This window comes from Poecilia formosa, unplaced genomic scaffold (assembly GCF_000485575.1).
Source record: "Poecilia formosa unplaced genomic scaffold, Poecilia_formosa-5.1.2 Scaffold602, whole genome shotgun sequence".
NCBI classification, from domain to species: domain Eukaryota; kingdom Metazoa; phylum Chordata; class Actinopteri; order Cyprinodontiformes; family Poeciliidae; genus Poecilia; species Poecilia formosa.
The window spans coordinates 195827-210414 of NW_006800541.1; the positions used below are offsets into that span (position 1 = coordinate 195827).

Here is a 14588-nt window from a genome sequence, read left to right on the forward strand (position 1 = left end):
GCTGGACTTCCTGCAGCATCCAGTCAGTTCAGAAGGCCGGAGGCAAAATGATGATTCATTATCGCCTTAAATCTCATCAACCACCGTCAGTCTGTCGTGATTATAATGTAATACTTATTACACTCTAAAAATAAGTTGTACTGTTTCCAATGTGTCACAATAATTACAAACTGTATTATGTTTATTATTTTAAGAGTACCGTTTAATCCTGCATGTCCAGATCTTATTCCTTCTTTTTTAACCTTACTGAGTTTTTCCAGGGTGAATAAAGAGACTTTATTACATCATTACTGCTCCTTTATTGATTCTGAACTAAAAGCAGTTACAGCTGGTTAAGATTAGACAGAATAACATATTTGTAAACTAAATGAAGTAAAATACACTCAGAATCACAACGTTGACACATTTTTCTCTATTTAGAAGCTGAAGCTGTAAAAACGAGCTCCGGTTTGAGCGGAGAAAAGCCGAGCCGATGGGACGGTTTGCGGTCTTGGGTTTCCTCCTCTTCGGTTGCGGCCCAGCGGTCACTCCTCGGCCGGAGTCGCCATCTTGACCAGGCTGTCCTTGTCGAACCTGAAGAGCCTCCAGCCCTCCTCCTGGGACAGATCCTCGGCGCCGCGCCGCTTGTAGAACTGGACCGACGGCTCGTTGTTCTCCGCCACCACGAACATCATGCCGGTGCAGCGCGTCTTCATGGCCAGCTGGACGACATGAGGTTTAAAACATTTTAATTTCCTCCACTGGCTCCCACATGTAAAGTATTTATTCTCAGGAACATTTAGGGAACCATCTGGAGGCCGATTAAAGGAACTGAACCAGTTTCGTGTTTCCTTACGTCACTGAGGTGCCGCAGGATTCCTGAACCGATGCCGAGCCCTGAACGGAAGAGACGAAGTTTAAAACTTTTTTTATTTGGGGAAGCAGAGGAACAGAAACTGATCCACCTCGGTGGTTTTCTTACCTCTGCACTTGTCCATCACATAAAACTCCTCCAGGTACAGCTGCTTGCCCACCCAGGGGTCATAGGTGAAGTAGTACATGGCAAAGCCCACCACGCTCGGCTCTGCAGAGAGAAGGGGGTTTTGTTTTTGTCTGGGTGTCCAAAATGTGTCCTGGGGGCCATTTGTGGCCCCTGACCACAATAAAAAAAAGACTGCGCAAACTTTGTTTTCCAGCTCAAGTTTTTGTATCTACAATAAGAAAATAATCTGAGAGAAATCTTCACTTTATCAGCCTTGTGTTTCTTGACTTATTGTAAACAAACATCCAGTCATTTTTTCTTAACTCAGCAGCAGATTTTGGCGCAACCAATCGGGAAACTGCTGAAAAAAGCAGGAAGTTTTCCAGAGAAGCAGCGATCCACATCCCATATCGCAGAAAATAAACATGCAAGAAAAAAATCTAAACGGTCGGACACAGTCAGCATTACCACATCTTTGCTGGTTTTGTTTTATTAAATTATTGCATTTTGTTTGTAGTTGGAGGGAAAAAAAGCTTTTTCTAAAATTAATACAAAAATATTTCTGTTTGTGGCCATCAATCTTTTTCCACTCGATGTTTTTTGGCTCCCATGGCAACGGTTTGGTTTAATTAGATCTGCTGATGGAGAAACACGGTTTTATTTCTGTATTTATGCATTTTAAATGAGTTTTCCACCCAACCCGTCCCCTGATGAGCGACCGCATGCTCGCTGTGCGGGTGGAAATGTTTTCCTCTCTTGTTCTGAAGTGGTTGACCTTTGACCCCCTTCTCCTGTGTTTTATGTGGAAACATCCCGGCTCTCATTTCAGGCTTATCTTTGCTGCTACTGCTGAGTTTTTTCTGCAGATTGTTTCACGTCCAAGGCTGAACACCTGCAGCCCTGAGTTGGCTCTGCTCCCTGGAAGCCATAACTGCTGGACGTAAACAGGAAGCAGAGCCGCTGACGGATGAACCCAGCTGGTGGGAAACTGGAGCAGCTCATCAGGAACATGAAACCAGTAAACTGACTGGTTCCTCTCCACTGGTTCGTACCGTCGCTGCTGTTCTCTCCTGGAGTTTCAGCGATGATGCAGTGGTAAAACGGCGTTTCACCGAACCCATCCTCGAGGAGATCTGGAAGAAACGTTTTAACCAAACCATGAAGAAGAGCGGCGATGACTTGCAGAAACATCCAGACTAAAAGGAGAACCAGACGCTCACCCTTTTCCGTCAGCGTGACCTGGCTCTCCATCTCTTCATATTTTGCAAGTTCCTGAAATGACAGGAAAGATTTAGTTGGGTGACATTAGCAGTGAAAGCTAGCTTAACTGTAACAGAGTGACTGCTAGCAGCGTCTCACAATCAGGTTTAAACACCAGAGATTAGATTTGTCACATTGACTCAATGATTCTTATCAAAGCTGCAACATTTGTTGCATTTTCAGCTGCTGAAAATGAGTCAAACCAACCGAACCCTTTGAAAAACATGTACTCCTGCTCGCCTGTGGGGGCGCTGCACCCAGAACCACTGAAGGAAACGACATGGAAACCTCTGAAGAAGACACCTTCTTCACAAAATATAAAAAGAAAATGGAGTGGCATCAGATTTTAGCATTTGTAGAATTTCTCTGTTTTCTTTGGTAAAAAACCACGAGTCATTTCTCCTGCTAGCACTAGCCTAGCATGTTTGTTTTGGTTGTATTTACCCAGAATGCCCTGCGCTGTAGTCCACCGCCTGTTTTTGAGCCGTTTCCGGTTTGCTTAGAGTTCACATATGCATTCAAACTGAACCAGAGTTCATTATTTTAGGTTTCATCACAAATTCTTCCCTTACATTCAATTTTTTATTTTTGCAATGTTTTTAAAAACAAACTAAAATCTCATTCAGTCTCACTTAGACTTCTTTGATATTGTTTAACTACATTAAAACAAGTTTCATATTTTATTTTTTCAACATTTATCAAATGTATTTTTATTTCTGTTTATCATTTGTGGTTTCTGATGTGTTACTAATCTGATGAACTTACTTTCTGGATTTCTCACCACACAACTGCAGTTCCACAACTCACATCCTTTATAATCATATTTAGTAAGTTTATTAATGTCCGGCTGTCTTCAGCTCTAAAACTCCTCAAAGCTCGTTATGTTCCACTGTTTATATAAACGTCGTGAGATTAGATTGTAAAGTTCTCATATTTTGCAGACATGGTTGTGATATGAAGTCAGATTTGTCCTTTTTGTCAGGTCAGCAGTCACACAGCTCGGAGTCGGGTCAGCCTGGTAACAACATAAGCTCGGCGACAGACAGACTGACCATATTTGGAGAACCGGAGGTCGGAACTGTTGCGTATCGGGGATCTGACCTCATTCTATGTCATCCTCCACCAATCGACGTCAGTTTTATTTTTCACCTTCAAAAACATTCAAATTTAAGAGGAAACGTCTGTTTATATCCTACCTTCACCAGTCGTAATATATCGGACACGTCTTTGGGCTCAGCTTTTCGTAATTTATACTCCATTTTCTTCTTTTACTCTTTTTTCCTTTCGTTAGAAGACCTCTGTATGTGAAGTGGAAGATCAGGTGCTTCTTCATTCGCTTCGCAGTGGCTTTTCCCCCACAGTCAGCCTCTGGTCAGGACCTGTTCGTCGACGTAGGCTCATCCAGCTCTCGGTGGCCCCTCACTGGGTCGCTGTCGGTCAACTGCTCTGCCTTTGTTTACGCCGGGTGCTTTATACCCGGCTCGCGCTCGACTACTATTGGTCAGCTGACTAGGTTCTAAGATCTCTGACGAATCAGCGACCACCTCTCTGGATTCAGGGTTCTGTTCGTCCAATCAGCATAAAGAAGGGCTGAAGATTGGATTTTTGTTTTGATTCTTTAGCATACAATCTTTAAACATATTTTATTCTTCAATTAAAACATTAAAAATCTGCTTAAAGCGTATTTACATTGGATTATTCAAATTTATTTACTACAAAAATGAATACATAGCTTGAAAAATATGTTTTTAGTGTCTTCAAATGTTATTAAATTGTAATGAAACGGCCCTCTGGAGTGACACAAGTTGTTACTGGCCACAGAGGGAAGAAAAGGAATTTTCCATCCCTCCCATAAGGGTAACCATGAGGGTTGAACTGTAACGATACACCCAGGTCACATAGCAAGGGTTTTGATAATTCATGAATACAATAGACGGTTAGAAGTTAATGTGTAACCAGACATTGGTGTTTCCTGTAACTCTTCTGATTGTATCTGTCACTGGTTGTTCCTCTAAATCTATTTGAATCACAGCGTTGAAACTCTTTAAGGTGACAAAAACAACTGGTGGACCAAATTAGAACGAGCTGATTAAGATAGATCTGAATTGGATCCCTTATAAAGGTCTTTTATGGATATTTTCTCCCAAATAGGAGGAGATTCCAGTACAGAGTCAGAATTTCATAAAAAAATAACTAACATACTAAAAATATGAAAAGTTTGTTTCACACTTTTAATACTTACTTTGGTAGCACTTTATTTGAAAGGGGGTGAATAAGACTGACAAGACACTTTCATAATCATGTCATAACACCCGTCATGAACATCAATAAGTCTTCATGAATATTTATGACTGTTGTCATAAAGCGTCATTTGGTAAATTATGACACTTTTAATACAAAGTTGACATTATTAAAATGTCTTTGTTATGACAACTTGACATTAACCAAGAAATCATTACTGATATAAATTTGTTATAAAAGTATTACTGATTGCACTTTAAAAATGAGGTAACTTTATGTTATTAAAGGTAAAGTTTAAACAGTAATGATTTCTTGGTTAATGTCAAGTTGTCATAACAAAGACATTTTGAATAATGTCAACTTTGTATTAAAAGTGTCATAATTTACCGAATGACTCTTTATGACAACAGTCATAAATATTCATGAAGGCTTATTCATGTTCATGACAGGTGTTATGTCATGTTCATGAAAGTGTCATGACAGTCTTATTCACCCCCCTTCAAATAAAGTGTTACCCTTACTTTTCACACCTGCTTAAAGGTTATTATTTTCAAAAGGTCCTTAATCCAATAAATGAGACTCACTGGGACACATATTCTAGTTTATTGAATATGATTGATACTGAAATCAACGATGCATTTAAAGTTCAGAAACCTGTTTAGTTCACAATGAGTTTCCTATGTTATTTAAGACTATGTTCCTTTAGAAATAGAAATATCCATTATTGTCCCACAGTGGGTTATAGAAAACAACAGACTGTGCAGTCATTGCGAGTTAAAATAGCATTTTCTCTTTAGATTCAAATTAATGTGGAATTGTTCAAAGAGCTGCAGGAATATTAGTTGAAATGATAAAATCTCTGCAGATACCAACAGGGATGTCAACACACTGATTTTGTTGGGAGCAGTGATGGTTCTACAGTCTAACAGGTGCTGAGGGGGAAGAATCTGATAATGTGACAGACAATGTGCATTTAGGATGCAGCAGTGTGAAGGAGCTCTGCAGCTCAGCAGCAGCTTCATGCATGAGATGAAGACAATGTTCATCAGTGTTTTAGCTACTGTAGCCACAGTAACAGTTATTTAAAATATTACAAATATCTGCTTGATTAGTGGAATGAAATTAAGTGAAGAAACATATTTCATATTATCATATATTATCATATTTTTCAAGAGTTTCTAAAGTTATTTTTGATATTTAAAATGAGGCTGGTAGTAGGAATCACTAAAGAGAATATCTGTTAAAGCATAAAAATAGAGAATACTGAACGTATAATGCAGGTAAATAGACGAAGCAAAACGTGAGTTAGCTCGCTAGAGGTGCCTGGCAGACTTTACTGAGGGCACATAAACCACAAACCCATCGCTGCGCAGCGGCGCGTCATTGCGTCAGTTTAAGGTGAACGTGATGACGTACGAACCTGGAAGCAGATGTTTTTTTGTTCACTGTTCAGAATCGCAGCGTCCTCCAGAGAAAGTCTGTCATTTCTCTCCTGTTTGTGTTCTGTTCGTCGCTTAGTCCGGACCCAGAAAGCGGTTCCGCTGTGAGCTCAGACTCCATCATGCTCTCACAGAGGTTGGTGCCGATTTTAACCTGGTTTTAACGCTTCCGCTGCGGATTTCTAACTAATTCACAGGGCGGAGTGACTCTCTGGCCTGATTGGAGCGTAATAAACTGGATGTAACTCCGATTATTTATCTAATTTCTGGGTTTAATGATGACACATTTCTGTGAAGAAGAAAGTAAAGTCTGGGCGGAGGTGTTCATAAAGAGGGTGTGTCTCTGTCTCTTCATACCGACACCAGAACCGAGCCCAGCAGTTCAAACAAACCACAAGTTATTCTGCTTTCAGAAACTTTCGGTCCATAAAATAACTACTCACATTTTTCTACTCCCTCCCTGCTGGTGTCTGCAGAGGACATTTTTTTTACACTTCAATGAAACAAATTTAACTCCAGCAAATACAAAATGTAGTTTTGAGGAGGGTGAATCTGTGAGTTAAGTTAATGTTTGTATTTTTCCTGTTTCTCCAGGTTCCTGTCTCTGAGCCGTGCTGCCTCCCTGACCTGCAGGTCGCTCTGCTCGGCTGCAGCATCCAGACAAGGCCAGGCTCCCGACATGGCCGAGGGTGAGACTGCAAACACGGATCCTTCTTATAGATCAGATTTTCCAAAGAATTGGTGAAATTGTTGCTTTGTAAACTACAAACAGTAAAAGTTATCGCCGCTCTGTTTTATACTTCAGAACTGATTTTAGGTTGATAAAATTGTACATTTTAAGCATCAATTTACATTTGTTGACCATCATTGATTGCAAACTATCAAATTTTCACATAAATAAAACAATTTCAAAACAATTATGACTATTTTAATAAAACTGCACTTGTATTTACATGAAGTAAATAGACAAAAACTATATACATTTTTAAATGCATGATATAATTAAGTGAATAACAAAATAAATGTTGAAATAGTTACGTTAAATTATATTTTGTGAGAACTTTTTACATTTCTCTATTAAAAATGATTCCATATTTGCTTTTCTCCATAATTTACTCTCATTAAATTGATTATAGCATCTGATTGGTTTTGCTTCACACTGACTTAACAGCAGACCAATCAGCTCATCTTTACCAGAATAAGCCCCGCCCACTGAGTCTAACGTTAAAGCCTGAATATCAATTAATGATTTACAGCAACACAAAAGTGTATTAAATATTATTAATGGTAATAACAATATAATCAATCATAATAATATAATGAATAACATGCTTTTAACTTATTTATTTGTTCAATTACATATTTAATAAATCAGTTAAATAAGTAAATATTTGTAAATACTGAATTATTGTATATATTTCTAGCTTTATTCTACAGATCAAATAAATTCTCTAACATTTCCCTCCATCCCTACTGAGATGAAGTAAAAATTAATTTTAGTTGTTTTTAGTTTCTGCTCTTTAGATGTTTAATGAATTTTTATTTTGTTTTCTTTTCTGCAGGAAATCGACTTTTACACGTTTCAAATGGTAAATTTAAACTGATCCTAACTACCTGAACCGCATAAGTTTAATTCAAGTCGCTTTAATTTTACTCTTAATTCCTCCTGCTTGTTTTTATTCCATTTTTCTGAAACTCGTCTGATTTCAGGGCTGCTTTTTAACCACGGCGTCTCTTTAGTTCCTCTTTCTGCAGCGTTTTAACCTGTTTTTCTCCTTCCTCTCTGTAGTTTGTAGTTTCTTCTTGTTTGGCTGGTTTAGTGGAGAAACAGTGAAATCTTCCTCAGTCCTTCACTCCTCCTCATCGTCGCTCTGGGAAACATAAATCTGATTGTTTTCTCTTGTTTCAGTGCGGAACAGGCTGAGGGAAATAGTTGGAGCTTCAACAAACTGGAGGTAAATAATTTGAGTTATTTCAGAGATCCAGTTTTAACTGCTTGATACTGAAATCTGCTTTTCTTTAAGATAATTCTGTTTTATTTTTCCTAAAAACACATTAAAGAGTAAAAATGTGCTGCAAGCAGCAACATTTATCTGATTTTACGAGAGTCAATAAAAGCTACATGTTGCTATTTGATGCTTTTATGGAAAATATATTATATTCTTTTTTGTTGTTTCTTTTGTCTTAGGTTTTTATAGTATTGCCAAAAATATATAATTAATATGTTTTTTTTGTTTCTGTTGTTTAAGAAATTAAATATTTAAAATGTGGATTCAAATTATTTAGATTAGATGTAAAAATACGTTGGAGTTTTTACAGCTGATGATGCAATTAAGAGAAAATTCACATGAAACTTTCTGTATAATTATTAGTAATTATTTTCTCTGCCTGTCTCAGTTCGTCTTTTCATTTTTCTTAAAGAATGAAAAGTTGCGCCCTGTCTTCTGTTTCTCCGTCGTCATAGCGACCACCAGCAGGCCATGGCGGAGCGCGTGTCCCTGGCGTCCATGTTGGCCAGGTCTCAGAGCGAGCTTCCCGCCAAGCGGATGAAGGACAGCTTCCTGGAGGTTCACCTCCCTCTGGGCTCGGAGCCGGAGCTCCGGGAGAAATACCTGACCAACCACAACACCGTCAGGTAACGCAGCGCCCAGCCCCCACTTCCTGCTGTTCCCCCTCTGACCTCTGACCTCTGTGACTCTGATCAGGTTTGGGAGGATCCTGGAGGACCTGGACAGCCTGGCAGGTAAAAATAAACAATAATAATAAATATTAAATATTTCCTTTGATCAGAGACGCTGAAACGTTTCCTCCTCTTCCTCAGTCCTCATTTCTTACTCCCACACCTACAACCCGGCCCTGAAGCGCTCGCCGCTCTCCATCGTCACGGCGCTGGTGGATAAGATCGGTACGAGTCGGCGGTACCGCCTGAGACTCTGCTGGTTCTGTCGGGTCGGGTTCTGACGTTTGGTTTTCATGTTGCAGACATGAGGCAGCACGTCATCTACCCCGACTGCGACATCAAGTTCACGGGTCAGGTGACCTGGGTCGGGAGGTCGTCCATCGAGGCCAAGATGCACATGTCACAGGTGAACGCCGACCGACCCGGTTCTGGTCCAGTTCTGATCCGGTTCTGATCCGGTTCTGATCCGGTTCTCCAGGCTTTTTTTTTAAACTTTTGACTGCTTTTCTGGGCTCTGACTCTGGCTCTAATACACTCTATGGTGTAGTCAAAACATTTTCCAGAAAACAGTCAGAATTAGAAATTTTATTTCTAGCAACTTTTCAAGTCAAAAATTTTAACTTTTTCTGAGATTAAAAGATTTTTTATCTTTCTTTCTAGAAAATTTACAAATCGTCCAATTCAGAAATGTTCCTGTTTCTTGGTGACAATTTCTGAGATTAATGTCAAAATTTAGAATTTTTTTTTCCCCTGCAAATTTTGACTTTTTCAACTGAATGTTTTTGGGGAAATTTACTCCTATTTTCTTTTTTATATGCATCTACGATGGCCCTAATACGGCGTGGTAGAATCCTGAAGGACAAAAAGGTTTGATGGTTGTTAGAAAGTGTAAGACGTTGTTTCTCCTCCTGCAGTACCGGGACGGAGCGTACGCCCCGGTTCTGGACGCTACGTTTGTCATGGTGGCCCGAGATCCGGGCAACAAGAGGTACCAACCCAACAGCTGCTGTCCTTCCAATATACACACTAAACCTCTTAAAACTGTTGATGATAAAGCTCAGAAGTGTCAAATTCCTGTTACTTTTAGCACAGTCAGCATCTTTAGCTTTTCTTATGCCATTTGATTTTTATCAATTTCAACCAATCTGGATAATGCAGATCATCATGGGGTCACTGTAATCTTATAAAGTCTTAAATTTAGCATTTAAAATGAAATACGTTAATCTAAGGTCTTAAAGTTTAGTGTGGCGGGTTTATTTATCCTGTAATTTTGTTCCAATCAGGAAACATTTGAGTCATTCTCAGACATTTTCATTGCGTTCTCACTTCTTCCAAATTTTCAGCCACTCAAACCAACAAACGTCCATTCTTTTTTTTTTTTTAATTTTTAAAAAATAATCTCTAAATTTCAGTTTTTTGTAGCTAATTTTTGACTTTTCAAACAAAAAAAAGTTGTTTTTCTAGAAAGCTTCTGAAAATAATCCCAAAATGTCATTTTTTTCCAGCTAATTGTCGACCCTTCAGACTCAGAAAGTCTCAAACTTTCCCCTGAAAACCTCCAAGATTAATCACAAAATTTCAAAGTTTTTTTTCCCAGCAAAATAAAACATTTTCTACATCTTAAAAGAAAGTATAAATCTTCCCCTAATCCAGCTGATTGGTTTTTCTGTTTCCTGTTTCCAGAGCAGCGTTTGTGAATCCGCTGGCGCCTGAAGGTCCGGAGGAAGAGAAACTCCTGCAGGAAGGAGAAGGTGTGAATCCTGCAGGTGACGTCCTGACCGGCAGGACCAACTCTCACCCCGCTCTCCTTCTTCTGTCCAGCTAATAAATCCCGTCGTGTGGAGTTGAGCACGGCGTCGCTGCTGAAAGTCGCTCCCACAAACGAAGAGCGGAAAATCATCCATGATCTGTTCCTCAACACCCTCGATGCAAAGTAGGACCAGAAGTTTCTCTCCTGACTTTATTTTGAACATTTTATCTTTATTTTATTTGTTCTTCACGCCGTTTATGTCCGGTTTCAGCACAGTTAGTTTCCGCAGCAGAATTTTGCCTCCCAACTCCGTCTGGATGGAAGACGCTAAGCTGAAGGGCCTGGAGATCTGCCACCCTCAGGTGAGACACAACGCATGAACAACGGGTGGGAAAAAGGCTTATTTTAAAAAACACACTTTGTTTTTTTCTCAATGTCTATCATGAATTCAGACAAAATTCTTCCAGTCATAGAACATGCAATGTTACCAAAACTATTTTATTTGCTAAATGCCAGAAAAATGAGGGAGATTTCTAAACATTTTCTCAAATTATGATGTTTAATTTTATATTTCTCTGATTTTTGGAAGCATTTAGAGCGGGGTGTCCAAACGTTTTACTACATGGACCAAAACTAAAATCCACAAATGTTTATTTTATTATTATTACCTACTCAACAATAAATTCAGCATGAACTATTTTAATTAAACAAATAATCTGAATTTTTTGTAGATCCAAAACTTCAAATAATTTTTCCTTGTTAAAGAATCCAGTTTATTTTTTCATTTCTCAGCAGTAAAAACAAGATTTATTCCAGTTTTTATTTGAAAAAGTTGTTTTTAGCCAACTTTTAAAAACAGCAATCAAAAGCAGATTTGGCTGCATCAGGCACTTTAGAGAATAAGTCAATGAGTAGATGTGGTCCTGGTTGCCATGGCAACAGTCGGAAAGCTTTATTTAATTGTGGTAAGGGGACCGCAAAAAATGGCCCCCGCCCCCCACTTTGAACACCCTTTGACAGAATAGAGATAATCCTGAGTTAAAGCTTGAGAGGTTTAGTCTGGATTAGCTTGTGGTCTCTTGGTCTCCAGCTGTTTGTGTTTTGGTCCCGAGCAGCAGAGGAACATCTTCAACAGGATTTTCGGAGGTTTCCTCATGAGGAAAGCCTACGAGTTGGGCTGGGCCAACGCCTGCTCCTTCGGGTGAGAGATGGACTGAAATCAGACCCGAGATCGAGCGAGTTCAGGCCTGACGCTCTGCTCTCTGTGCTGCAGAGGATGTCGGCCCAGTCTGGTGGCCGTGGATGATATTCTGTTCCAGAAACCCGTGGAGATCGGATCGCTGCTGATGCTCTCATCGCAGGTCAGACACACGACACTGAAGAGTTTTTACAGCTGAGGATCCAGATCAGTCCTGGATTCTCAATAATCTGCCTGGATTTCTACCCGTTAAAAGCTTAACGAGGTTATTGATTAAATCTGCATTTAAATGAGATCCATTAATATTAACAACAAGAAAAGCATGAAAACAAGAACTTCTCATTTTTAGGTCAGCATTGCAAAAACACAAAATATTACCAATTTTTTTTTTTCTTAGTTTTTAATATTAGTATCTTAGTTCACTTGAAATGAGATAAAACTAAGTTACAAGTAATGTTTCATCAAGATGTAGAAGTTTGTTTTAAGTTAATAATTCCTTAAAATTGCTGAAAAAATATTAGTTCAACCAGCAGGTTATTTAGTTTATAGCAAGACATTTTCCCATGTTTAATTAAAATAATCTCCCAGTGGAACTAGAACTGTTTCAACAATATTAAGGAAATATTGACCTAAAAAATCTCCTACATCTTGATGAAATGTTATTGTAAGTTTTCATACTTTCAGCACAAGAAACAAGACAAAACTACTTTAAGATTTTGTGGTTTTGCAGTGCAGAACCTCCAACCATCTTTCATTAAACATTAAAAACTACATTTATGTTTTATGAACTCTTGTACACGGTGTCTTTACCTTCTTGTTGTGGCCGTTGATTCGGGTCATAAAAGTCGTGTCCAGATTTAAACACCTTATTATCGGCCATCATGGTAAAGCATAATTGTACGTTTCTTGCATATTTTCCACAGGATTGGTGAAAAACGTTGGGTATGTGTTGCTAACTCCCACCTGCAGGTGGCGATGTTTCCTACTGCTGCTACAGATCTGCCTCAGTTTGGCTTGATGTGAAGTTAAAGTTCCTCTTCAATATGATTAGCAACAAAAACTGAGTTATTTAAGTTCCTCAAAGAATAAAAATTTGTGTAAATTTTTTTTCTCATTATTCTTCTATTTGCAGATTTTGGAATAGATTTGAGCACAACTTAAATCAGTGATTTCATTGCAGAAAGTCATTAAATCAATCAGGAAATCTTTATAAATGAGTCATAATTTGTTTTTGTTCCTGTGTTTCAGGTCTGTTACACCCAGGGGAAGTACATCCAGGTCAGAGTTCACAGCGAGGTGTTTGACCCACTGACCCAGCAGCACAGTACCACCAACATCTTCCACTACACCTTCGCTTCGGACCGCAACGTTCCCAGCGTCGTTCCCCGGACGTATGGAGGTGAGCCGGTTCTGGTTCTGGTTCTGGTTCTACCGGCCGCTTCGCCACGGATCTGACTGGAGTTTGTTTGTTTTCCAGAGTCGATGCTCTACCTGGACGGGAAAAGACACTTTAACCAAACCCTGGAGTCCTGATGGGTCGGAAACGAGCCGCAGCAACAAACCGCAGGAAGCTTTCATGTCGAACAACGAATTAAATTAAAATACTTCATGCCAAAGTTTTACAAACGTTTACGCTTTTCGTTGGTATTTTTTATAAACCAAAACATTTAGCGGTTGGAGCGTCTGACCTCATAACTATCATGAATCGTCTACATACTGTTGCATTTATTATGTTAAACTGACATGTTTACGCACAGATCTCTGTACTCTGTTTCTGCATCTGTAGCACGAGATTTAATGCAAAGAATAAATTTATATTTAGCTCAATTACAGTCGTTCCTGTTTTTATTCTCATCTTAACAACCGTTTCTTTACTTCAGATTTTTAAAATCACATTATTGGGACATTTCTGCAAAATTAAAACTAAGCTGTCATTTAGTTTTATTTTTCATTACTTTTTTCTTGCAATCTTTTTACTTTTGATTGGTAGTTTATGAATTTTCTCCATGCAGGTTGTTTTGTACTTTTTCATCAGCAAGATCAGGATCTGCATCTCTGGAGCTACAAGCGGCTCTTTTGCTTACTTCAGATAAATGATCAAATATTGCCCTTTTTGATTTGTTTTATTTGTCACTCCTCGGTGCCCACATTTAAAGAAAACACTGCCCAATAAACATGGCCTAAAGCTAAAATGGAATTTTAGGGCCATTGTAGGGAGAAAAAAATAAAAGTAAATTTCCGGGAAGAAAAAATCATAAGTTTTGTGACTAATGTCAGAAATTTTCTGGTAAAAACATGGACATTTTTGAGCCACAAAAGTTGAAAATTTGCTGGAAAAAATCTTTTTAATTTTGAGATGCATTTCACATATTTTGTAGAAAAAGTTGGAAATTTTCTGAGCTCATAATGGTGACAGTTTTTGACATTTGGAAAATTTCTGACTTTCAAAATTTGCATGGTTTTTTCCTAGAATATTTCTGAAACTGAGAGAACTTCTGATCTCAGACAAGTTACAATATTTTCTCGACCATTTCTAAGAAATGTATTCTTTGTGTTCACAGTGGCCCAAATAAACCGGTCGTATGGAGCTGCCACTTTTCAGAACTCAAGAAAAACACAACCAAAGCTTATTCTGGTCTATTCTACTTATTAAACGTCAAATTTCTTGTTTTATCCATTTATGTAGATTTAAGTCGTGGATGTTAAGACAAACATCCACGACAAAATACAGGTGCTGGTCATAAAATTAGAATATTGTGATAAAGTTCATTATTTTCCATAATGTCATGATAAAAATTAAATTGTCATATATTTTAGATTCATTGCACACCAACTGAAATATTTCAGGTCTTTTATTGTTTTAATTTTGATGATTTTGACAAACAGCTCATGAAAACCCAAAATCCCTGTCTCAAAAAATTAGAATATTATGAAAAGGTTCTCTGAACGAGCAATAAAAATAATCATCTGAATCAACAAAGTAACTCTAAACCCCTGAAAAAGATTCCTGAGGCCTTTAAAAACTCCCAGCCTGGTTCATTACTCAAAACCGCAATCAT

The 14588-nt window shown here is 38.5% G+C and overlaps 2 protein-coding genes across 3 annotated transcripts; one reads left to right on the forward strand and one right to left on the reverse strand.

Annotated features, from left to right (window-relative positions):
• Positions 1 to 239: 239 nt before the first annotated feature.
• Positions 240 to 3693, reverse strand: LOC103130053 (diamine acetyltransferase 1). The gene is made up of 6 exons (XM_007541338.2): positions 3418 to 3693; positions 2182 to 2233; positions 2014 to 2094; positions 962 to 1063; positions 836 to 876; positions 240 to 701 (listed from the first exon to the last, which is right to left on the reverse strand). The coding sequence occupies exons 1-6, from the start codon at positions 3478 to 3480 to the stop codon at positions 525 to 527; spliced, it is 516 nt and encodes a 171-aa protein (XP_007541400.1). The 5' UTR covers positions 3481 to 3693; the 3' UTR covers positions 240 to 524.
• A 2159-nt stretch (positions 3694 to 5852) lies between these two features.
• On the forward strand, positions 5853 to 13356 carry LOC103130054 (acyl-coenzyme A thioesterase 9, mitochondrial). 2 transcript variants are annotated; one of them, XM_007541339.2, is made up of 16 exons: positions 5853 to 6037; positions 6496 to 6590; positions 7464 to 7490; positions 7811 to 7856; positions 8366 to 8536; positions 8607 to 8644; positions 8723 to 8806; positions 8884 to 8987; positions 9496 to 9569; positions 10265 to 10332; positions 10403 to 10514; positions 10603 to 10693; positions 11447 to 11532; positions 11605 to 11692; positions 12778 to 12928; positions 13007 to 13356. In XM_007541339.2, exons 1-16 carry the CDS (start codon positions 6024 to 6026, stop codon positions 13060 to 13062), a joined length of 1305 nt encoding a protein of 434 aa, XP_007541401.1. In that variant the 5' UTR covers positions 5853 to 6023; the 3' UTR covers positions 13063 to 13356. The 2 variants fall into 2 exon arrangements, with proteins under 2 accessions (XP_007541401.1, XP_007541402.1); XM_007541340.2 differs by lacking the exon at positions 7464 to 7490.
• The last annotated feature ends 1232 nt before the right edge of the window (positions 13357 to 14588 follow it).

Excerpts from the sequence above, each read along its gene's own strand:
- LOC103130053 (XM_007541338.2), bottom strand. The coding sequence starts at position 3,480 with ATGGAGTATAAATTACGAAAAGCTGAGCCCAAAGACGTGTCCGATATA. Across the intron at positions 1,064-2,013 it reads AGGAGAGAACAGCAGCGACG|AGCCGAGCGTGGTGGGCTTT; the intron begins GTACGAACCAGT and ends TTCTCTCTGCAG. Across the intron at positions 877-961 it reads TGTGATGGACAAGTGCAGAG|GGCTCGGCATCGGTTCAGGA; the intron begins GTAAGAAAACCA and ends TCTTCCGTTCAG.
- LOC103130054 (XM_007541339.2), top strand. Across the intron at positions 6,591-7,463 it reads GGCTCCCGACATGGCCGAGG|GAAATCGACTTTTACACGTT; the intron begins GTGAGACTGCAA and ends TCTTTTCTGCAG. Across the intron at positions 8,807-8,883 it reads GGCGCTGGTGGATAAGATCG|ACATGAGGCAGCACGTCATC; the intron begins GTACGAGTCGGC and ends TTCATGTTGCAG.